This window comes from Polistes canadensis, unplaced genomic scaffold (assembly GCF_001313835.1).
Source record: "Polistes canadensis isolate GaletaPanama2010 unplaced genomic scaffold, ASM131383v1 scaffold_75, whole genome shotgun sequence".
In the NCBI taxonomy this organism is placed as follows: Eukaryota; Metazoa; Arthropoda; class Insecta; order Hymenoptera; family Vespidae; genus Polistes; species Polistes canadensis.
Genome location: NW_014569622.1, coordinates 365,417 through 390,433, shown reverse-complemented (window position 1 = coordinate 390,433; position 25,017 = coordinate 365,417). Strand labels below are relative to the sequence as shown.

At 33.1% G+C, this 25,017-nt stretch overlaps 2 protein-coding genes and 1 pseudogene across 2 annotated transcripts; all 3 read left to right on the top strand.

Moving 5' to 3' along the window:
• The first annotated feature begins 4,819 nt into the window (after window positions 1-4,819).
• On the top strand, window positions 4,820-6,550 carry LOC106786461 (annotated as a pseudogene).
• Window positions 6,551-10,180: 3,630 nt separating this feature from the next.
• On the top strand, window positions 10,181-15,208 carry LOC106786466 (neprilysin-1). Its single transcript, XM_014747878.1, has 17 exons — window positions 10,181-10,265; window positions 10,761-10,833; window positions 11,035-11,132; window positions 11,281-11,337; window positions 11,497-11,554; window positions 11,741-11,931; window positions 12,040-12,277; window positions 12,392-12,638; window positions 12,942-13,218; window positions 13,284-13,439; window positions 13,538-13,773; window positions 13,937-14,046; window positions 14,143-14,201; window positions 14,305-14,353; window positions 14,464-14,650; window positions 14,744-14,920; window positions 15,005-15,208. The coding sequence occupies exons 1-17, from the start codon at window positions 10,181-10,183 to the stop codon at window positions 15,176-15,178; spliced, it is 2,472 nt and encodes an 823-aa protein (XP_014603364.1). The 3' UTR covers window positions 15,179-15,208.
• Window positions 15,209-20,398: 5,190 nt separating this feature from the next.
• LOC106786460 (cyclin-dependent kinase inhibitor 1C-like) lies at window positions 20,399-21,725 on the top strand. The gene is made up of 3 exons (XM_014747872.1): window positions 20,399-20,416; window positions 20,684-20,869; window positions 21,285-21,725. The coding sequence occupies exons 1-3, from the start codon at window positions 20,399-20,401 to the stop codon at window positions 21,723-21,725; spliced, it is 645 nt and encodes a 214-aa protein (XP_014603358.1).
• The last annotated feature ends 3,292 nt before the right edge of the window (window positions 21,726-25,017 follow it).

Below are 25,017 nucleotides of genomic sequence, written 5' to 3'. Positions count from 1 at the left end.
TTAAATATTTCGATATTTCTCGATTTTTTAATATTTTCGATATTTCTCGATTTGATGAATACTTTCTCCATACTTTCTCGTTTAAAATTCAAAAACATTGATTTAAACTTTTTATTTGTTTAAACAAAATAGGTATATGTATTAATATATGTAACCATATTAATACATACATGTAGATATTTATTGGGTGTAAATGCTTTTATTTCATACATTTATAGACACATATAAATATACAATATGTATATATACAGAAATTGATTTTCGATAATTTTCTTATACGATCAGAAACGATAAAGATACAATTATTATAAAATATATTATTTCGTTTACATATATTTTGTAATTGAAAATAATAAGTTTTTCTAAACTTTGAATCAAATCGTGATGGAGAATATTTATAAATTATGCGTATAGGATCTCAAAAAACTTAGCCGCGTTTCTAAACGTTGCCGGACTCCACGACGTAAGACTTTCCTCAGTGTGAGATGTTATTAGAAATATTATGACTCCTTTCTAAAAATAATTACACTTCTGAAAAACTCATTGTTGTAGCACGATCGGCTATTCGGTCGTTCAATTTCGTAATCCTTTGGCGGTTAGTTTCCGCGATTAATCAAATCAGTAGTTAACTATTTCTTTTCTTACTCTGAGGAATTCGCGGGAATATATTAATAGTATTAATATATATTTTCTTTATTATAAGGATGCTTATAGGATTATTATCAATCTATTTTACAAATCATTATACTATATCGACATGATTGATTGTTTGTTTATTTAGATTATACTCTAACGAAGGAGGTTCTTTAATTCGAATTATTGATCGGGATTAGAAAAATATGAAAAATAAAAATGATTATAGAAAAATTGTTTTGCGTAAGATTGCGTCGGATATCCTAGGAGAAGGAGGAACGATGCAATTTAGTTACGAAGTCAGGCGAACGGTGCTTTACGAGACGGTACTAACGTTGGCGGCCAACCAATTTTCTTCCGGGTCTAAGCTAATACGTTCCTATCAATCGCAGTCGCTTTCGCAAAGAAAGTTTACGTGAACGCATTTGGTTTTGCAATGTATGAAATAAAACGTAAGTTTCGTTACTATATTGGATGTAACGAATAAGAATCTTTTAGATCTCTACGAAATTTATTTTGGTTCTGTCAACAAAAAAAAAATAGCTGAAACAACAACAAAAGACAGAAAAAAAAGTATAACCAAAGCCGCCTCTTTTCCACGAGCTCTTTACCGAATTTTATTTTGTATTGTTACAAATTGTTCGAATTCTTTTTGAAAGTTTATTCTATTTATTTAAAAAAAATTCTATCCAGCTTAGAATTAAAGAGAGGCTAATCAATAATACTGTCCCTGGGAAGATAATTAGGTCTGCTTTTACGAGTGAATGGTACATGCTTACATGGTATGCATGCATGTACACGTGTATGAAAGCACATAGGTGCATTATAGATGTATAAGATGCCTTCTTTCCATTTTTGCCATTCTCAAAGTCATTGCTCGCGGCTCTGGCACAACGAGATGAGATAATTTTTCGACTATTTCTCTTTATCTTCCTCCATTATTTTTCTTTTCATCAATTTACACAATTGTCTTTTTGTTTCTAATAAATAAACATTTACGAGAGAAGAAATCATGTTTTAGACTCGCGTTGACATTATTATCGTCCATTGATGTCATTTTTAAATACTTACGCGAATGAAATGATTTTGAATTGTTGCACATATTTGAAGATGTATTTTAAGACTACTTCTATATAACGTTCGTTATAATGAAAGGATAAAAAAGTATAATGTGTATATATAGAACGAAGGAGAAGGCGTGTGCCAGGCTGAAACGCACGCGAGCATGCTTCTGTTCACTTTCTAAGACGGTGCTTAGCTCGGTTCACAGATATGGGAATCCGCATAGCCTTCGGCATCTTGATTGTCGCAATCGCCATCCTTGGCTTACGAATCTGGAGCATTCTAGACTTGTGGTTGACATGCACAAATGCCTGTCGAAAAGTATAAACGAAACGAGAGAACAAAAATGGATTTTCTATCGAAGATTTCCGGCACCTCGTTCTTTGCTCGATCCCTCCCGATCTTTCTTTAACCCTCTTGGTCCTTTGATTCTAATCAATTAGTTTTCGATACGTTCTAGATAACGAATCTGTACGTTTCTCTTGACAAACATTAACAAAATCCAACATTTTAGATACCTGCAACACGATAGTTATTTTCTTCATTTCTTTCTTTTTTTTTTCTTTTCTTGTCTTCCAGAACATTCGAGTCACAAGGTATACGACCCTTTCGAAAATGTCCACTCGTTCTCGGACGACGAGGAACGCGGCCACGAGGAGGGTAAAAAAAATTGCATTCTACCGGTTCTTCGATTACTTTTCTTCCGTTCGATAGTCGATGAATTACATTATCGTTTACTCTATCTTGGTTTCAGAATTATGCTTTCAGAATAGTTTCATGCCATTTAGAATTATCGATGCTTGATAAAAACTTATCAAAAACGTTTGTTCCATATTTATTTCGTAAAAAAGTAGATTATTGTAGGTGTTCTTACGTAAGGGAAGCATGATTCATCCTTTTCTCGAAGTAAAAAGAATATTTTATTCGTGTAAGAAATTGCATTTATGTATCTACCGTATATGTACTTACTACGTACACAAGTATATGTATGTATCTTTCGTTACGCGTGAAATTTTAACGAAACGTATTATCGGTTAGTTAGTCAGGATACTTTTTTTTATTGTCTACGTAGCCGTAGGGAGAAACGATCGACCTCGATCAGCCCTACTTGTATGCTGCAGGCAGTTAGAAATCGTTACGAGTTATGTGTATTTGCATTTAACTTGGATTACGAAATAATGGGACGATAAGGATTTTTCAATTTCGATGAACCCTTTCTTCTTTTCGTTTTTTTTTGTTTTCTTTTTTCCCATATATAACAATCTATTCGGCGATCATTGAAATGTCTTCGAGTAATTTTGATCGATATACATAATCGAATACATAGGTAGAAGTTAGCGTATAATAAGAAGGCACGCCCGGTCCGTTGTCTAACGTCCATCTCTAATACGAAGCAGAACCGAGGCGTTACAAAATAATGGGAATCGTTAAACTTTCCAGATTTTGCAACGATTCCTACGAGCAAAGCCGCATTAACATCCGCAACACGGGGTAGCTCTAGCCTAGCTCTCTAACTCTCTGCTTTGAGAACTGAAACGTAACGTGCGCTGTGCCATTATTGCGTAAAATCTCTCGAGTGGTGACTGGTAAGAGACTCGGTCCTTGGTAGGTAATTGCTAATCACTCGAAAAAGAAAAAAAAGGGAACAAAATAGAAATACTTTTACTACGTTTGCCGTGGGACGGGTCGAATGCCTCTCCGATATCCACGTATTTTGATGTTCTTCGATCACCAATTCGTTTTTCAATTCGAGAGATTCCTTTCGCGAAGAGCGAGCTTATTTTCCCCGAAGAGACCCCATCTTCTTTTATCATAATGCAATCGTTCCGTTTTCCAATAACGTCCGAGAGATTAAGCAATCGCTTGGATTTCCATGTAAAGGGCGGTCAACTTCTACAAAAGGTAAACCTCTTCGTTGGAGAAGTCGAGAAGAACCGTTTTTAGCTTCAACTAAAGGTGCCAAGGTGTTAACTTTTTTATTGATTTCTTCGTCAACCTTCGATCGAGAAGATTTACAATTAGCCTAGAAAGATTTAATGAAAGAAACAATTATGGATCTTATTAATTCAATTCTAAGCCTAGTACTTTCGAAGAACACCGAATAGATATGATCATTTTTTGGCCACGTTGTTCAAACTGTTTCCAACTTTGAAATTGAAATTATGCGAGAAGAGATTATCTTTTAATTTCACATGCGATATTCGCGAATATGTTGAAAAGCCACTTTCGTTTGTGTTTGTTTCTATGGACTGAACACCACTGGACTCCGAAGATCGTGACTCTTTTTATCGCTAAACTGAAATTATTGTCCAATTAGTTGTTAATTTATGCCATTAGATTAGCCGATACTGTATTTCTCTTAGACATTTACACGGAGTTTGCATTTGGTGTCGAATTTCTAGAAGCGAGATGTACTCTTAGTACTTATTGGAGAGTTCTCGTTTGTCGACGTAACACACTTACGAAATCGCAATAAATCGTAAAAAACTATGCTTGATTCAATAATAAGAGTTTAATCATAGTTAACAAAGTAAAGAAAAAGCGATCAAGATTAAAGATATGTTAAATTAAATGATAATAATATATTATGATACACATTAAATATACGATAGATATTTTAATATCAATGATTTAAATTAACTATCTACGCATAAATTTCCAAGATCGATCGATCGATCCAATTTATCCAGATGTTTTCCATACGTTCGATAAAAACGGTGAAATCGTAAACCGCAACCATTCGTGTACGTCGTTCTATATCAATGATTCCTAATACTAATTTAATTTATCTATTTTCTTAGCAACAACGATGATACATTAATAAGTTCATATTAATATTTTAAGCTCTGATAGAAAGTACATTATTTGTCATGAATTTAGCGCAATTTTGTATGATACAAATATCCTCTGAAAAAGTTTGATATTCAAGCAGAATTATTGGAAATTTGTCCTCGCATCTTTGGAATCATTTGAAATGATGGATTAATTAAATTCGTAGGAATATAAAAAAGGGTTAAGATAGAATACCGGAAGTGACGGTTCAACTATAGTTTCATGAGTATCGAACTCGGGCACCGAATAAGGGGTCCGAAAGGGTCGAACGCTATTGGTGAAAGGGGTCCGTATGTACTGCAATCGTCCTACCCCCGCCTCTTGTTAGGTACCCAGGGGCCTGGGCAGGGCATTGCTATAAAAGCATACCGCGTTGCCCCTCGGAAACGTAGTATTTTCCCGTGTACCGCACAAGAAAAACCGTCCCACACCACCATGAAGCTGCTCGTAAGTTTATTTAACACGAGTTTCTTTCTACATGTAATATTATTATTATTATTTCTTTTCAAATGTTCTTACGTAATGTACGATTATATATGCTTTAAGTAATTTTCAATATTACTTGCAACATTTGTATTATATTTCTTTGTTAATCCTAGCAAGAGTTTTATTAATTATGCTACCAATTGAAAATTACAGATCGTTCTTTCCGCCGTAGTGGTAGCTGTTAGTGCTTATCCCGGACATCCATGGGCCGCACCGGTAAGTTGCATCAATTTACAAATTATACGTCATAACTTTGTAATTATCTAAAAGATCGTTGCATGACGATGAAATTACAATCGTAAATAAGACACATAACGATTGTTAAGGTAATTCGATGTTGACTTTCATTTTGAATCGTCGATCGATTTTACTACGAATCCAATATTGATCTAATCATGATTACGTTGATCTATATGAGATCTATATGATCTATATTCTCTTGGTTACCCGAAAATTGGTCAGGTTCGGGCTGAAATAACATTGATAATAAATCTTTCTTATCAACTATTGTGGCTAACGATTCTTCGTGTCGAATAATCTTCATCATCGTCGTTAATGAAAAACAACAATTTTCTTCTCGATGGTGCTAACAATTGTTCATCTCACCTTCTCTTTGTCTATCTGTCTGTCTGTCTGTCTTTTTTTCTCTCATGGAAATGATCGTGAAACGAGAACGATCGTGGAAATGAACGTACTTCAACATGTTAACCGAGTGATACTAGACGTACTCGGCCAAGTAACAGATACTCGGTTGAGGTAAAATCGTCGAAAGGGACGAGAGAGATAGTTCGTTGAAAGAAGTTTCTGAAATACCTCAGGTCGTCGCACAACCTTGGCCAGATCCATGGCAAGCTTCAGCATGGCCAGCGCCTGCGCCTGCGCCAAAGTACATCAAGGTCGCCGTACCAGTTGCACAGGTACATGCACAGGTAATCATAGATAATCCTATCTAACAATGAATCATATTTACGATGAAAGAGAAAAGGGTTTCGAGAGTGATATGAAATCTTATTCTCACAGTCAGTGTCTTGATCTCTGTTCTCGATCAGGGATCTAATTGGTGTCGTAGGTCAGGTATAGCAATCGACTGGTTAGGAAATCTTCACTTGGACACCGTAATTATACTGGCTAATTGGATATTATTCCAACGAGGATATGTATGCACAATCGCGCTTATCTCAAATGAAAGACGAAGGGGAGAGATGTTGAAATATTGGGGACGCTTATACGTCTGCTATATTCATCTTATCTACGAATAAGAAGAAAGATATGAGATACCATAAGATACTAATTTGAATATTTATTTATTTAGGTCCATGCTCCAGCCGTTCATCACGTGATCAACGTACCTCAACCGGCACCTGTTCCTCCAGTTCATCCCCAGCCCCTGAACATCAAGGTACCCCATACTCAATCAGTGAGAATACCATACCACGGAGTTCACGTACCATCACCTCATTTGGTTGGAGTCGAACATTATGTTCCGGAACCCGAGGTCAAGGTCGTAGCTAAACCGGTGGCTCATCACCCCTGGTAGACGAAGATCCTTCGAAGCATCCTACCTACGAATCAGCTGGTCCAAGGTGGCCCAGACAGGCTCGACCCTTCCGAGGGAATCGTAAATAATATCTACCATCGGAAGACAAGATCCGTTCTTCTTCTCTCCTTTCAATCTCGAAACAGTATTATAATCGTCTGAAGAGTAATCCCGAGGATCAAGACTGGACAAGGTTTGGATCACGAAGGATAAAACGACCCCCCCTCAGGATCGAGCTTAGTTTTTGGACCACCCACGGACCAAGACCAGGCAATCATGCTTAAAAAAATGTCCACTATCGCATAACATACACGCATTAGATACATCTATACAGACACATTTTTAAAAACACATATGATCGACACTTATACGTACATCCCACTATCAACAGGCGCAGTAACATTCCAAATCTACGAATTTTCCTTAAATTCCTTACCGAGAGAAGCCCATTCTCTCTCGTCCCTAGTTTTGTCTTTGCAACCTTCTCTTTATCAGCACCTCGAAATTTTGCGCGGCATGTGATATTGAAGAAGACGTCACGATATTACATTGGTTAACGTCATTGTATATTTTTCTAGCCCTGTTTTCCACTCCACCCCCCACCTAAAATCCACCCCCCCCCCGAAAAAAACCCCGAAACGCCCGTTCCCCGTTCTTCTTATCTCCCCAATTTCATTTTTTGTCTCTGCAGCAACACTTTTATTTATTTTCTAATAAAAGTTAATTTTTATGTCTTGTGATAAAACGAGTCCACTTTCTTCATCCTTTTATCTTGTCTTTATAGATCGATCAGAAAATTGGGGTATGCCTTGATGTTATTTCTCGCACGTTACTAATGTCTACATTTATTTTTTCATTCGTCTTGTTTTTTAATCGATTCAACGAAATGGATTAGGAGATGTATCGGATAAAGGATTTTTTCCTTTTTTTTTTTGGTCTTTCCAAGTGTAACGTTACAATGAATTAATATCGGTGTGCGTGTGTGTGTGTGTTAGAAGAGCGGTTAACCCGGACGATACGAATCAATTTAACGTTTCCATGACTCCGCATCGTCCAAACAGAGAGAGAAACGTTAAACTCGACGTTAGCATAACGTTCCGACGAGAAACTTATTGTGTTCGTTGATCGAGAAATCAGAAAACGAATGAAGAAACCTTTTTTTAGAAAAGAACGGTTATAGAAATGAAATAAAAAGTAGAATCAGTTTTAGAAGGAAGCCACGTGATAGTTAGAAAATTTCTAACAACTTGATTTGCAACAAGGAAGGACTAACCGACTATCGTGCGAAACATATTACGCAACGAGAAAGCTTCGGAACGATGTTAATCCGTTCGTTATTCGAAATATCATGCGAACTTATGTTAACATAATCGCGATGGAAGAGAAACGATCATCGCATAACGATCCTAACGTCCCTCTCCGATCGGTTTTCCATCAAGTTTCACTTGCTCGATGTATACGAAGCGTAAAATATTAAAGACTTTCGTAATCATTGCTCTAACACGATCGTAACAATGCATTTATTTTAATTTGTTCCAAGTCGTTGCCACAGAATGTTGTTAAGAACAATCTTTGATAATTATTGTATACTTTCGAATGAATTTTAATTCATACCAGAAAGAAATTGAAAAATTAACTACGTATAAAGTAGATTGAAAACATTGCCGTTCCCTTAGGGGATCCTGTCAATGAAGGGAAAGGGCAGCATTGTTAGGAGAAGGCTATACACGATCGTAATTATCCAATATCATTTCTTGTTTCTCCGCTAACGTTCTTTCGAGTTAGCAAAGGGTAGAAAAAAGTATAACGACAAATTCGTGCGAAACGGGAGAACGCGCTCGTAAAGAGGTTCGGAGAAATCGCCTCTGAAGAAAAAAAAAAGAAACATTGAAAAATTTAAGATTATTAAAAATGTGTTCAAGAATACAAATTATTTCTCCTATACTAGGTTAATTTGATTATTATTTTTTATTGGCCTTTATGCGTCAAAGTTTTTTGTTGTTTGTTTAAACATTTTAAAGAATAAGAAAATGTGATACCGATCTATAATATAATCAATGATAATGTCCAATTAATCATTAGATCTATCGTAGTTTTTTGTTTGAAAGATTTTTTCGCAACGCCAAGTTAGGAACTAGAACACCGTATACATAGTTTCTAAACTACATAACTAAACTCAAACAATCTAATTGCTTACATTTCATGAGTCATTTTAATTTTCTTTTTTCTAACAACACTAACGATTTTTCTATTATAAAAATGTTTCTTTTCCAATTAAAATCAGTGAGTTTCCTGCGATTATCCAATCGATTGATATGCGATTATTATTTCCTCTAATGACTTAGTACGAATTCATTCTAATGCATAAGTACTTTCACCTAGTAATATGTTTTCTATTTAACTTCCTCTTTCATTTCATTCTAATTATTTATTTGGAAAAACTTCAAACTCATATTACTAGCGTGATCTGATATGTAAAACGAAACGATTTATTAAAATCTTTTGTCTACATTACTTATATGATGATTCAGCTAGAAAACCGATTACGATGAATATTAAAAGTTGACTCTAGCATAGAACTGATTTCATTAAATATTCTAGTAAAACTCGTCAGTGAAATGATATTGACGCTTTACAAAAGTATATCCTAGTGAGACTTTGCATATTTCATTGCAAGTTGGATAAAGTTTGTACATAAATGATAAACCATACTTTCGTTCTCAAAGCTCATATTGATACTTCGATATTAGTTGTATTCACAATTTCTATTTCTTCTCTCTCTTATTATATTTTTAAAACTTCATTATTGTCCATTCGTATGTTTTTCTGTCTAATATTTCTAATAGGATACAAAGCATAGTTCGTAGTATAGCAACATAAATACAACTTTTTATCGGTTATGCTAGAAATAACAACCAATGAGCTTACTCCATTTATAGTACAATTGCATGTTACCGAATTAAGCTCACTGACGTTTTTTTTTCTAATAACCATCTCATCATCGCAAATACGTTTAAACCTTGAAAACTTTTAATATATATGCTTTGACTACTAGAATATTGATCTCTTAACTTTGATAAAGACACATATCTATTTAGGGCCCCATATATAACTGGAAATACAAATAATGTCAATATCGATTTATAACACAATTACATATTTATATCTCCTAAGGACTCATTCAAGTTTTCTTATTAATTTACAAGTATCCTATAATTTAATGATAAATATCGATCGTATCGATTTACATTTTTATCTGACGTGGTAAAGAAATCTTATTTTCATTCATAATCGGATATCAATATTGTACTCTCTGAGAATGAACATTCGTTCCGACATTATATCTACTTTGGACTCGTATAAACAATCGTCTAAGTTTATACCTTCAACTCTCAACTTGTTTAGAAATGTTAACTTTTTCTTGTAAAACATTTTTCTCAAGCATGGTCAACAACATTCAATTAGCTTAGAAAAAAAATATATGAATTGCAACGATGACTAAATTTAGACGATTTAGGTGACATTTTTTGTCCCAAATATTTAATGGTTAAGTAAAAAAAAAAAAAAGAGAAATAGAAGAAAGTTGTTCATTGGACGAGAACCACTGGTTGTCGAGGAAAATGTGAACGTATGGACAGCCAAGTGTCCCTCGAGGTTGTTCAGTGTCGTCAGTTCGATCCGGTCAGTGGGCCATTCAGCATGAACAACGAGCGCAGTGAGTATATATGTATATATACATATATATATATATATCTATATATCTATATATACTTTTTATTCCAGGGGTGCTATATACTTCCTTGTTACGATGACCTATTATTAAATCACATGAGAATTTATAAAAAAGTATTTCTATGTCGAGTTATATTCAATCTCTCTCTCTCTCTCTCTCTCTCTTTTTTTCTTTCTTTCTTTCCCTCTCTATTTTTATCTATCTATTTATAAAAAAAAATCATTTTCTATGAATCAATTTGATCATTGAGATGTCACCTTCTTTCTTGTAGACATTCCGAATAATTCTCGTTAACATTTTGATTACTTTCTAACATCCGATTTGAATTATGTAGTCTTTTAGAATCGTGAACTAGAGTTTGCGTGTCTAAAGTGATTAAAGAAAGTTGACTGGTAATTCTTTTACTTTATTTCGATGAACGAATTATCAAATTTTATTAATGAAATTTGTTTTCATTTGTTCGTTTGTTTGTAGAAGAAAATGAGACTGCGTCCGTATACTCGATTGGTAGCCAGAGGAATTTGGTTTCCGTCAAATCCAAAAAAACTTTGTAAGAAAATATTTAAATTAGTCTTTTATATTAGAATTTGTTCTTTTATAATATGTCAATTGACTTCTTATATAAAATCATGCTTTACGCAATTGTTTAAATTTCATGAAAGCAGTGTTATAGACATTCTAAATAAAATCTATAAAATTGAATACTACCGTTAGATTGTTTATTTTATCAGAGCTTTAATACTTTTTATAGTTTGAAGAAACGTAACCAAATATCCAGTCTTTTGATGATAGTTCTATTCATTTTGATGGCTTCCTTATTCGTTGCAGTATTGGTACTTTCTATACTTTGTAAGTAATCCTTCAAATGTTAGATTGTGAAAAGAATATTTTTTTCATTGATATTTGCAATCTCATGTTATAATTTGTAACGTCAAATAATAATTGGTTATCAAGATTACGTAGCTTACAATTTTCATCCGATGGTTGTTTGTTTCAGACTCTAGGATTAAACCCGATATGAAACTATGTGATTCTGAAGATTGCGTGAGGATAGGTAAGCATGATTTATATGAACGCGATATGATTACGTATAAGATTTATGCGAGGTGATAAGATTGACGTGTATTTTCTAATGGGTACAATTAGAATAAATGTTGTATAAAAATGTAAAAAGAAATTGATAATGATTTACAACATTATTTTGTTCGATAAGCTGCTAGTCTTAAGGAATCTATGGATCCGTCTGTAGATCCTTGCGACGATTTTTATAAGTGAGTATTGTCTCTATAAAATTGTCAACAAATGGACAAGTGTGTGTTGCAAAGATATCTACCCACGATGCACCTTAATGACCGCAACCATTCCTACTTATACGTCTTCGAATAAAAATTGTATAAAATGTTAACACATGTCGTATTTTCTTGTTATTTTTTTTTTTTTTTTATATGAATTCGTAGATATACTTGCGGCAGATGGCCCCGAGAACATCCGATACCGGATTCTAGTCTAACAAATTCTTGGTTCAACGAACGAACCGATCGAGTAGCTAGGATGATTAGAGATTTGTTAAGAACAAATATTAGCGACGAAGATGCACCTTGGTCTGTGCAACAAACGCAAATTTTGTATACCAGTTGCTTGGACGTTGGTGCGTGTCTCGTTTTATAAATAAAATAGTATACTCATTTTTCTAACACGATTGTTAAACATTTGAAGACAATTTTCTCTGTTTATATAATATTAGTTGATTTTTCAGAGTCGATGGACAAGTTAGGACTATCGCCGTTATTCGAGTTGTTGGAACTGCTCAATTTACCCTCAACCCCTGCGGCAATTACGAAGGAGACCAGAAATTACATCGACCAAATGGCTAGAGTTAAAAGAATTCTTGGAAGGGACGTTCTAATTGGTCTCGACGTTCTACCTGATCCTAGAAATGGTAGCAAAAATGTTATTTTTCTTGATACACCAATCATGGGTAGTCCTTTCCCCAGGTAACAGTACTAACTTAATCCTGTTTTTTACTTTTACAAATTTAATGTAATTTTAATGAAATGATCTATAAATGTATGCGTGGTTATTAATGAAAATAACGTAATTTGTTTAAGTGACAAAGAGTTAGAACATCGTTTGCAATCGATTAGATTACGAATGAGAAAATTAGATAGAACGTTGGACGACATAGACGAAGATTTAGAAGTGGAACTGTTATATATGTCGAACGTTATCAAGGAAGTTATAAGCAATGGCACGTTGGATTCTTGCACCTTAGAAAATGAAAATACCTTTCCCAAGGAAAGCGATGTGGCAGATTTAGCTACGCAGATTTATGAACTTAGTACCGTTTTGTATTTGGTGAGTTTACTCTCGTAGTTCCGTAGTTGCATCATTTTTCGCAAGAAGATTACATATCAATTATTATTTTGCAAGTATAGCTACATTTCAAAAGAATTTTCATTTCACATGATTGCGAAACATTTGTCATTTCTAACATCCGACATTGCGATTGATAGTTGTCTAATTCCGTGCAAGCTTTCATTATATTTTTCTAATCGTTAACTATGATTGACATGTTCAATTAGTGTATTTTAAAACATCACCTTTGATGTGACTTTGTGTTTTTTCTTTTTTTTTTTCTTTTCAATCTTTTTCAAACAGCTCACTAATTTCAACGTTAACACGAGTTTGACAGAAGAAAATATTAAAGACGAAGATTATATGTTTGTCGATGATCTTCAAAGATTGACAGACGAATACGTGATCGAAGTTAATTCGAGTCTAACGCCTAAAATTATTTGGAGACCTTTTATCGAGTTGCTTTTTCAAGATGTTGTTACTTTGAATCTTTCGGGGAAAGACAAAGTTCTCGTGGGGAATTTGGAATATTTGAAAGATTTGGCTTTGGTCGTTGCTTCGAGGGATGAACAAGATATAGGTATGTTTTCAAATTCATATCAGTTGGATCACTTATCGTTGATAAAAATGTTGATTCTCTTAAAGAAACGTATATATGGTGGGTCGTTGTCGACATAGTTGTTCCACATTCTTCGGAAAACTTACGAAAAGTATGGTTAAATTATCTTCACTCGTTAATGAACGTTGAAATCGGTACATCCCAGTCATTGTATTGTGCCGAGGCAGTAAACCAACTAATGGGTCAGTACGTATATCATCCTAAATAGTTATACAAACTTATATTGATAATATTGTAATAATACAAAATTAGTTGTTTTATTCAACTAATAATTATTTAGGCATGGCAGTATCATGGCTATTCGTTGATAAATCGTTTCACAAAGAAAAGGCACCTAAAGTTCGCGAAATGTTAGAAGATATTAGAGCATCTTTTGCTACGTTGGTTCGAAAAACTGATTGGATGGATAAAGAGACTAAAAAAGTGACGTTAGAAAAGAGTGATAAAATGTCTTTGGAAATTGGCCATCCGGAGTGGCTCTTCGAGGAGGGTGAACTCGATGAATATTACGAAGATGTAAATACGCGCCCACGCATTTATTCATTATTAATATCTTCAGAAAGTAAACTCTCATCAAAGAAACAGTACTCGTGACCACTGTCTTTGAATTAATGAAAATATCTAACGTCTAATATATTTTTCCATGTATTTTCTAATATTATTTTATATCATTTTTCAGATAAATTTATCGAAAACGAAATATTTAGACAATATGTTACAAGTCGTTCGATCAATTTCGCTCGCTAAATTGGAATGTCTTCACGATAACAATTTGTATAACGAATCGTTGTGAGTAAATATCCACATATTTACTTGGAATAAATAATAAAATAATGAAAAATGTATATATATATGTAATTAATATTGTGGCCACATTATTTAAAGTTGGGTGACAGATCCAACGGACGTCAACGCCTTCCATACTTTTCAAGTGAATCAAATTAGTTCGTAAATACAACATATTTCTACATTCATATATATATATTTTTATAATAACTATACTTATATATTACATATTTATTTTGATTTTTTGACAAATACGTGCAGCTATTCCTGCTGGAATTCTCCAGTTTCCATTCTACGAACTTGGACTAGAGTAAGAATTAACAAAAATTCAATGAATCCCGACCAACTTTGTTAATTGATAAATGTATGCATATGAAAATAATGTTGATTGTATCGAAAGAAAAAATGTGTACATTGCAGAGCTTTAAATTACGGTGCTATCGGTACAGTACTTGGACACGAATTGACGCATGGTTTCGACAACAGTGGTAGACAATACGATAGTAATGGAAATTTAAGACAATGGTGGACAAATGAAACGATTTCAGAGTACACCGAGAGGACCCAATGTTTTATAGATCATTATAATAGTTATTACGAAGACGAGGTATAAAATGATTAAAATAAGTATTAGAATCCGAATGATTTTACGAGTTGAACGACCATTCGATCATAATTAAATTGAATATTGTCCGAATAGGTGGACGATTACATAAACGGCGAATTGACTTTGGGAGAAAATATAGCCGACAATGGTGGTTTAAGAGAGGCTGTCATTGCTTACGAAAGATGGAAGGCCAGACACGGTGAAGAACCATTACTTCCCGGATTTACTCATCTAACGCACGAACAACTTCTCTTTCTTAGTTTCGCTCACGTAAGATAATCTAATTGGAAGTTTTGAAAAAAGTTCGCGCGCGTTTCGATGAATGAATACCAAGTTGGTTTGACGTATTTTTAGTTATGGTGCGAGGCGTATACCGCGTCCTCCTTAAAATGGATGCTTCAAGATTCTCATTGTCCGGGTCATGTGAGACTTAGAGCAGTACTCAAGAATTCGAAGGAATTTAGCGAAGCTTGGAAATGTCCTTTGGGGTCTAATATGAATCCAATTAAAAAATGTCGTCTGTGGTAGAGGAAAATCGCGTCAGCTTCCTCCTTTTGTTCTAAACTTATATAACATATTGATTAATGATAAATATTATCATTTATTTCTTCTAATATAAAATAAATCTCTAAAGTAAAATAATGATTGTATAATATATAAAGAGTGAGACAGGATTGTGTTGATCGATTGCATTGGAAAATGTTTGTAATAAAACGAATTTATTTACTTATAATATCGACGAAGTTGTATGTTACATCCTGTGTATTGTAATTTAGGTGTGATTTATTAATTTCTAAAAATTGATTCACATGTTTATGTTATATGAATCTAACAAACTTGTATAGTTCTTATGTTAATTTTATTTTTAATAAACGTACGCACCATTTTTATCAACGGGTTGGAGATATTCGTTCGATACTTTCTCGGTAGTATCTGTAGTTGTCTTCGTCAACGAAGTATCAAGAGTAACTGGTTTGCTATCGAACAGATTATCGGTTGTCTCTAACGTTTTAACTTCCACTGGTTTCTGAACTTGGACAGTTTTAAGATTTTCTACCTCCGGGGCTGGAGCTGGAGTTGGTAATTGGAAGATCGAACTGAAATTTGGGAGTTGGGGAAATTGGAATGGAAAATTAGGGAAGGTTTCTTGGAGAAATGTGCCAATCGGTCCAAATTGTTTAACATCGGCGTTACTTTTGAACAAATGACTATTAGCTGCTAACGGATAAGGAACTAAATTATGTAGCTGAGAAGGCAGAGATTGATGAACTTGCGAAGTGTACAAGGATTGTGGGAATTGATAAGGAACGCCGTAAGTGTATGGACTAACGTATAGATTAGGAAATTGGTCGGTCAATATTTTCTGTTGACTGCCGAAACTACCAATGTTTCGGAGATAAGCTTGATAGGCTGAGTCAAAGTCGGATTGACTTTGCAAATGATCGTTGAACGTAGTGTCACCATTAATCGTCGGGGGTGCGAAGTGTGAAAAATCAACGTTGCCAACGGAACTAGTTGGAAGATTATTCACTGGAAAGACTAAACTCGAATCTACCGCTGGGGAAGTTTGATGCGATACATCTGGAACTGTTAATAAATCATTTTCTCTTCTTAGTTGTAATTAATATTATTATATTTAGTTATTCTTATTTGTTGTTTTTTATATATATTTACCTAGCGGTACGGTCAGCTGAGTTTTCACCTGAGTTTTGTGAACAGTTTCTTCCAAATGATCCTGGATCGTTGGAACTACGTCCTGTTCGACTTTTGTGTCGAGTAACGACACGACCGAGGTCTTTGAAAAAATCACATCACATTAGATTATCAATGGTTTTTTTTTCCCCTCTAACAACTCGACTCACCTGTACCGCTGGAACTTCGTACGACGTTGACTTTTGAGTGTTTTCTACAGTCTGAAATAGAATTCATTGTAAAATCTCCTCATTGGAATTTGAAAGAAAGTTAACAAATAATTGTAATATTTACTTTAACTTCGACAGGTTCTCCATAAGAAGTAACAGGAGAAGTAACCTTGACCGAAGTTGCTAAATGGTCTACAGTTTCTTTATGTGGTACAACCTTCTAGAAATAATATTTTGTAATAAAATTCTTTTGAAAAAATAAATATCTGTTATCGTGTTATTACATAAAACATATATAGCGAACTAAAATATATAGAAATTAGAAATATAACCTCGACTGGTTTTGAATAAGTCGTATGAGTTTTCGTATGAACCTTGTTAGCTGCCTCGATAACAGGAGTTAAATACTGTTTGCTTGGTACTTCTACTTGATTAACCTAATGAAATGATCATTTGAAAATTAATTTCTGTTGAAATGAATTATCGTCATTTGTTTATTTACCTCTGGTACTCCATAAGCAGGTACTGGAAGTTGAGCATTGTTTTTTACACTTGTATATTGATCTAAATTCAATGGTTTGTTGGATTGATAATTAGGTGGACCATAACCTTGTTTTACCTCATCGTCCAAAACACTGTAAGAACCGACATAGCCACCGAGTGATCTGGATACTTCTAACTCGTTCCCATGATGATCATGCTTATGATAATCAGTTCCGTAACGTGGATCACCCAATAAAATATCTCTCTTTGGTTTATTAACAGCAACTGTTACTGCTACCACCGAGCACCACAACTATTGAACAAACAGAAATCAAATTAATCTATTTATATCTGAGAAAAATTAAATTAATAATTAAATCTAGAAATATTCCATTCGAGTATCAGTCGTATTTGTCAATCGTGTTGCGTAATATAACAGGTTTAGACGATTATGAAATATTTTTCTATTTTTTTTCTCTCCAAACTTCTATCCCATATAATCTTATTTGTTACTTTAGTTTCTTTTCGTTTATACATTCAAATTATAATAAACAAATGTTTTTTCTTTTTAAAAGTTTTCTGATTCCATAAAACGTTCCGTCTTTGCATAATGTGTAACGTGATACGTGCAAATAATGAAACTGGTATGTCTGTAATTTTGCATTGAAATTCGTACTCGGATAATTGGAATGACGCAAGTTGAAGAGAAAAATAAAAGAAATAAAGAAAACAGGGTTGATTAGAGAACACCCTTACCACTGTTAGCAGAAGAAATCTCATGTTGGTCGTTCGGAGTATGCCGAGAAGTTAAGCATCTTTTCGAAGGTATTTCGACCTTTTATACCTGGCAGATGTTGGCCCCGGATGATGTTGCAATCCAAATGGCATTGGGCAGAACTAGATTTTTTTAATTAACTCCTAAACATTCAATTCCATGAATTTCCAATGCGAACAAAAAATGTCTTTCTTTTTTATTTCAATATGTTTCGTTTTGACCAAAAATTGTGACCAGTATACCTACTATAAATATTTATATATAATACATCCAAATATGGAACTCTTTTCTTTTTGTTTTATATATTAATAAATTATCTAAACGTTATATCATAATTTTTGGACATATTTGTTAATGCTTTGTTTGTGACTTTCGAGCTAAATTTCAGGAAATTTTTCAAGCGTACAGATAAAGAGACAATGTTCACGAGATTTAATGAACCGATTTTATATATCCATTCGTTTGATTTGTTTCTATCTTTTATCAATTAGTTTGGATCATTAAAATCTAGTAGATTCATTTTCTAGAAAAATTCATTTCTTTTTTTATTTTTATGTTATTTGTCAAGCGTTAATAAATAATACTCGACTAACAATATGAAATAGAATTAAATGATTAAATTATTTTTACGATTTCATTGATATTACTATTATTACGAAATAAATATTACGAAAATCATTTTATTTCGAGAATTATTACGATTGACCTGATCATTTTTAAAAGTTCACGAAAGACCAGAGATTATTATAAATTCCATCCCATATTAAGTTATTCAGAATAGAATGTGATCAGTCTTGTTATTTCTTATTTAAATAGTAGTTCCATTTTTATGGTTTTGTAGCCTTGACAGCTCATAAAATATCGAATATTTGGAGACTCATTTAGTTAAGTATCATTCGTTCAAAGTCCTACTCTCTCTTTCTCTCTCTCTCTCTCTCCCATCATCGATAGATACCTTATCCTACACTTCTGTTTACAAGATTGTATAAGCTTCTCCAATATTTTGCATAGAATTGCATAAGAAGTTCGTTTAAATATGCAAATTGATTTAGACCGATCGAATAAGTTCTACAGTCCTATTTACTTAAATTATTAAAAGTCTCTGGTCAACGTATATTTTCTTCGTTTTTTAAGACACGAATTTTGTATTAATATTCTTTCTTTTAAATAAAAATCAAACAAAACATTAAAATAGAACAGATCAAATGCGCATGGTTGTATGCGACCACGATACTTCTCTATGTGAAAGTTATTTTCCAAGCGTAACAATTCGGCACAAACGACACTCCCGATTATATTATATATTTTCCTTGTAACAAATAACAAAATATTCATTTTGTTTTACTATTATCTCGTAGACTTTTATTTTTGAGAAAGAGAGAGATCCAATGAATTGTTTCACATTCTCATATAACTTTTTTTCTCATAAAAATGTGCAACTTCCCGACGTGTATCGTACGAGTGTCTATATTTCCTGGTATAGCATACGCCTTTAGGAAAGTTTCCGTTCCTTCCTTTTGTACCTTCGTGCCTTTCTCCGACGAACTTTAAAAATGTCTTTAGAATCCGTAACGTAACGTGAATCGATCCTTCAGCAAACAGCTCGACTATAACGAGAGAGTTGACCAAGACAACAAAAGTTAAGAGCAATTTGACGAAAAAAAAAAAAAAGAAGAAACGATTAAATGAAATCAATCGAAAATGTTGACTAATTAAAGAGGAAAAAATAATGATTCAATTTGTCTGGTCATTTTTATGAAGATTAAGAAGAAAAATTTGGTCGATTTGCATATTCCTTTTACTTTCGAAGTTCTTCTCGAGACATTCGATAATCATCCTTTCACTATTCTCTCGTTCGTTCTCTATATCCACAGGATATTTTTGAAAAAATGACTCTCACCGCGTGCACGCATAATAGGAAATCGAAGAAAAATTGCAAATTCACTTCCTCTCTCGCATAACTCGCAGTTATTTCATTGGTAAAAAGCAAAGCGTTCCAACCATAACGATTGCTTCTTCGAAAGAAAAGCAATTGTTAATGTTAATGTTTAAGTTAGAACGAGGATTCGAAAACTTTGTTGTCCATGTTCGTTTTGGTGGCTGATGTCAAAAGTATACTAAAAAGGATACACGTTTTGTCACTTAACATAACGACGATGCGTTGCACAACGTATCCATTCATTTAATTCATGCTCGTTAGTTCCCATTGACAGGTTTTAAAACCACGAGAAAAGTTTAGAATAAACCAAAGTTAACCATTTAGATACATGTTCCTTATCCGATCAATTCTAATTACGAGTAAGTACTTTAAGTGTAAAATAAATGATATTTTGGAACGTAGATAGGAAATTAGAGCGCGTTCGATCCTTTCGAACGATCGAGCGAAAGGGGTCGTCGAACTCCCTCGGATGTTGAAAAAAGGAAGGTTAGAAAAAGGAAAAAAGATGGAGACGAGATTGGCGAACGCAAGCCAGTCGGAAAGAGAGTGCTTTCTTCGTCAACCGAGGATGGTGAAGGTCTTCGTATATAAGCAACTGATCGCACTACAATTGTCAGTGCACCTTCTTTCATTCCTTTACCGAGCCAACGCACAGATTTCACCCTTAGATTCCTCTAACGACGCGCAAGATGCTCGTTTTACGATTCGTAAGTTTCTAATACGGGATCAACTGTGATAAACAATCATGGATACACGATCGTGCTTTTATTATATTTTTACCTTACCATTAGATATTCGATTTTGTGTTTTTCAGTGAAAGTCCTCGACTTCTTATTGTAATCATTATTTTTCTCCTTTCGTTTCTAGCAAATTTCGAATTGAAATTTCACTTTTTATTTACATTTCTTTTCTTCTCTTACTCGTTTGTCACATTTTCTAATGAAAAGTATATAACAAAATAAAATGCTTTGTAGATTTTAGCGATCGTTGCAGTGGTAGGAGCCAAAGCTTCGCATTTTTCATCCTACGAAAGCCACCATGGGTTCTCCGGTCATCCGAAGCTCATTTCCCAATCGGTCCAATTAAATGAAGTACCCACGAAAATTATTAAGGTCACAAAAACAGTAGCGATCAAGGTGCCTGTCCCATATCCGGTTAAGGTAAATTGTATTTTATTGAAAACAACGAGTCATAATCAACATTGACGTTTCACATAAAAAATGCCATTATTCGAAGAAAAAACTTGGACGCTAGTTGCTACCTAATTAACAGAAAAGATACATACATACTGACACCCTTACGGAGACAAGCAAGATGAAGAAAGTAGTGGAAAGTGAAACGTGATCTTGAAACGTGACGCTTGCGCATTCGCAATATGATCCCTTACATTGGTATTCATTATCCCAGTCTTGTTGTTAAAGTTCCCGCAACAATAAGTAAATGAATAATAATCAGTATTTATATCGTATTACACCTATCTCGATTTAATCTTGACTTATTTATCAAAATGATTCCGAAAGATGGTGGTCGATAGTTTTACATTGATTTAGTCTGGTGATCCTTTCTCTTAATCAGGTACCCCATCATATACCGGTTCCAGTGCCGGTGAACCATCCCGTGGCTGTTCCGGTTCCGCAGATAGTGAAAGTTCCCGAACACGTGCCAGTAGAGGTGGAGAAGCCGGTTCCAGTAGAGGTCCATCAACAAGTGCCATTAGTGCTTTCGAAGCCGGTGCCTTTGCCACAACCAGTACCCGTACCACATCCAGTAACTGTTCCAAAACCAGTATTTTATCCTGTACCACATCCAATACCTTATCATCAATCTGAAGGACATCCTGGAGGATATTCTGGAGGATATTCCGGAGGATATTCCGGAGGATATTCCGGAGGGGAGGAAGATCACATCGGTCATGAATCTAAATACACTACTTATACCGTTCAATCCCCTGGACATTATGAACAAGAACATTTCCAACCTTCTCAACCAGATTTTTCATCGGAACATCATAATTAATCATAACAATTTTCCCTTAGGCCTTCGAAAGGAATTAAATTATTTTCTTTGTAGAGAACAATTCTAATAACTTAGGAGAAATTGTTATCGTCATGATAACGTTGATCTTACGTTAAATCAAATTATCGTTTCGATCATAGATATCACTTGATTTTTTTGTACATACTTAGAATAATGTAGTCAATTTGTTTTATATATTTCTGTTAAGTTTTGCTTGTTCTTTATATTGTTTTGTTACGTCGTGATCATAATTTTATATCGTTGTTTTTTAATAAAAATTTTTTCTTCTCCTATTTCTCTCTTTCTCTCTTCTTTTTTTTCTCTTGTAATTTTAAATAGGCACATCGTTCTAGTACAATAATTAAAAGGACAAATATATATATACATATAATTGGAATTGAATTATTTCTTGAATGATAGCTATCAAGATACCTCTTAGTTGGCCAACAGGCCAGATAAAGAAAACCTGTTACGATCATTTCTTTACGCGATCGCCTCGCATTCGTCAAACGTACGGCATTTTTCACTTTTCAATGTATTACATTTGTTTTCTCGAGTCGAGTCGAATCAAATTACTGTTCACGGAAGGAAGTAATATCAATTTAACGGAGATCAAGCATTCCATTAAACTCTTGCGAGAAAGTGACAGTTCTAGTATTTCATACTTTCTTTCATTTCTCTCTTACCGCAAAAATTCTTATTTACATTTATTATTTTCTATTATAAGAATCACAGTAATTCTTCATATACAAATATACATACACGCATATCATTGATTACCGATACAATTTTTAATTTTATTTACGTCCGAGGAATAAAATATATACATATATAGATATTAAAAAATTACTCTATAGATTCTTGGAAATAATATGAAATCATAAAAGTAAATAAGAAATATCTGACGGATTGGAAATATATTAAATATACCTATCGATACATTCAGTATATATATATATATACTATGAAAGGCATTTAAACGCTATCGTCGATTCGAAGTTTTGACGTTTTTTCCAATTTCGAATAGAAATCCATACGTTCCGGTGGTAATGATTGTTTTCTTCGCGTCGCAAAAATGAAAGAAATTTAACAGGAGCACATAATGATACAGGAAGTATCACCACAAAAAAGTTGGCATAGAATCGCAACAGCAGAAAAAAATGAATAAGTGCTTTTAATTGCTCACTTTATATATTAATTAATTATATAATTAGTTGAAAATAATTATTACACTTTGAATAATTATGAAATGATGACGTCATGAGTGGGAGATGTGTTATACGCATGCGCATCAACAAATTCAAGGTGCAAGCGCACTTTGAAAAAAATGAAAGTAAAGCTGATATACCTGCAGGGGATATATTTAAAAGCGACATCCAAAGTAAAAGGAATAGGTTAATCTTTCATAATGTATAAACAATATATAGGTAAATATTTTGTAAATTATAATTAATTATAATATAATATTCTTCTTCCTTTTTTGTGGTAGTTTAACTCTTTTCGTCTTGGATACCAGACAGTTATCCGTCTACTTATTACCGTCTGTAACTATTATCGACTATCACCACATTACCGACAATAACAAATAGTAGATTCCATTATTATATCGACGGTATTTTGTTTACAATACACATTGAATACGATAGAATTAAACAAAAATCCAAGTTAGTAATAACGTAGATATATTGTATACTAACATGGATTTGCCATGAAATATGCTGCTATTAGAAAATAAGTACCAAAAAATAGCATTCCATTTAAAAAACCAAACTTGACCTTTAAATCTCAGAAGCGACTAAACCTAGCAAAAGAAAACTGACTTTATATTATACTCCCGAATTTTTCATGCAACTTTCGTTGTATACACTTTTCTGCTACTATCATACTTTCAGAGTTATTTTGGTGACAAGAGTTAGTGAATCACCCTGTATATATTTCTTTCTATTTGTTACTCGTAATAGAATAATAAATGTGTGTAAAATAATTGATCTATTTTTAATTTGACAAAGTGCTAATAAAAGTAGCATAAAAACAAAGAAAAAAGCTAATACAAATTTTTTATCTATAATACAAAGATAATAAAACAGAGAGAGAGAGAGAGAGAGAATGATAATTTCCCGCGAAAAATGAATCATACATGGTCATACATGATCATGTCAAAAAATTAGCCATGCATAAACATGTATGGCTATATATAATCTTATATACAATAGTTATAATAGCTATACATGGTGTCTTATTAAAATCGATTCACTTAAATATCTTCAAAACTGTTAATGGTAGAAAAAAAGGTGTTAGACAAAAGTTGAATGGTTCATGGGGGCACATTATCTGACATATATATTAGATCATGAAATATGAAATATTCAATTTCGAACTGGAAGTAATATAGGAGGTAATCGAACATGTCATACTAAACTACTTACGTAAATTAATTACATTGTTGTTATTGTTTTTTCCGCATTTACACACAAATTAAATGATATTTTTAATTAATTAAATTATTTATTTATTTATTTATTAATCGATAAACTATGAGACGATCGTGTTGATTGTTTTTGTGTGATTTTTAATACGTGACAAAGTTTATGAAGTATCGATAACACGACACGATATTTCTATTCTTCTTATATTTCCTTACTTTTATTAATTTATAGTTATTTATTTAATTTTCGTACCTAAGACGTTCAAATTTTTGTATAATGGACATACATACAATTAACCAACCAAAATTAGTTCTAACAAAATTAGGAAATTATATTCTATTCGAGATTTTACTGAACAACGAATTACTTTGAAGATAAAAATATAATAGAAAAATTTAAAAATTAATAAATAGGCCAGTAAAAATACGTTGTTCTTTTTTTCTAATAATCGCAGGATTATTTATGAAATAGAAAAATTGTATTTGAAATTTTTTTATGCATTTTAATTTCATTCTCTTTCTCTCTCTCTCTCTCTCTCTCTCTTTCATTCTTCTAATATATATGTATAATACTTATTATTTATTAATATATTTTTATATATGTATGTGTGTGTGTGTGTGTATGTAGTATGTGTTATAGAGATTTAAGACGAATTAATTAAGTATAAAAAAGACAAAATTGTTTACATTCTATTTTCTTTTCATTTTTTTGTGTGTGTGGATTTTTACATTTTAAAATCGACTTGTCAAATTTTTTTCTTTCTTTTTTTGTTTATTTAATATATTTCTTCTTTTAATATATGAACTGTTTAGTACGAAAATGGTTCAAGTCCATTTAAAAAAAAAATTGAGAAGAAAAAAAAACAA

Coding starts and splice junctions, on each gene's coding strand:
- LOC106786460 (XM_014747872.1), top strand. Junction 20,870..21,284: donor CTGTCCCATATCCGGTTAAG/GTAAATTGTATT, acceptor TCTCTTAATCAG/GTACCCCATCATATACCGGT.
- LOC106786466 (XM_014747878.1), top strand. CDS start 10,181: ATGGACAGCCAAGTGTCCCTCGAGGTTGTTCAGTGTCGTCAGTTCGAT. Junction 12,639..12,941: donor TTAGTACCGTTTTGTATTTG/GTGAGTTTACTC, acceptor TTTTTCAAACAG/CTCACTAATTTCAACGTTAA. Junction 13,440..13,537: donor GGCAGTAAACCAACTAATGG/GTCAGTACGTAT, acceptor ATAATTATTTAG/GCATGGCAGTATCATGGCTA.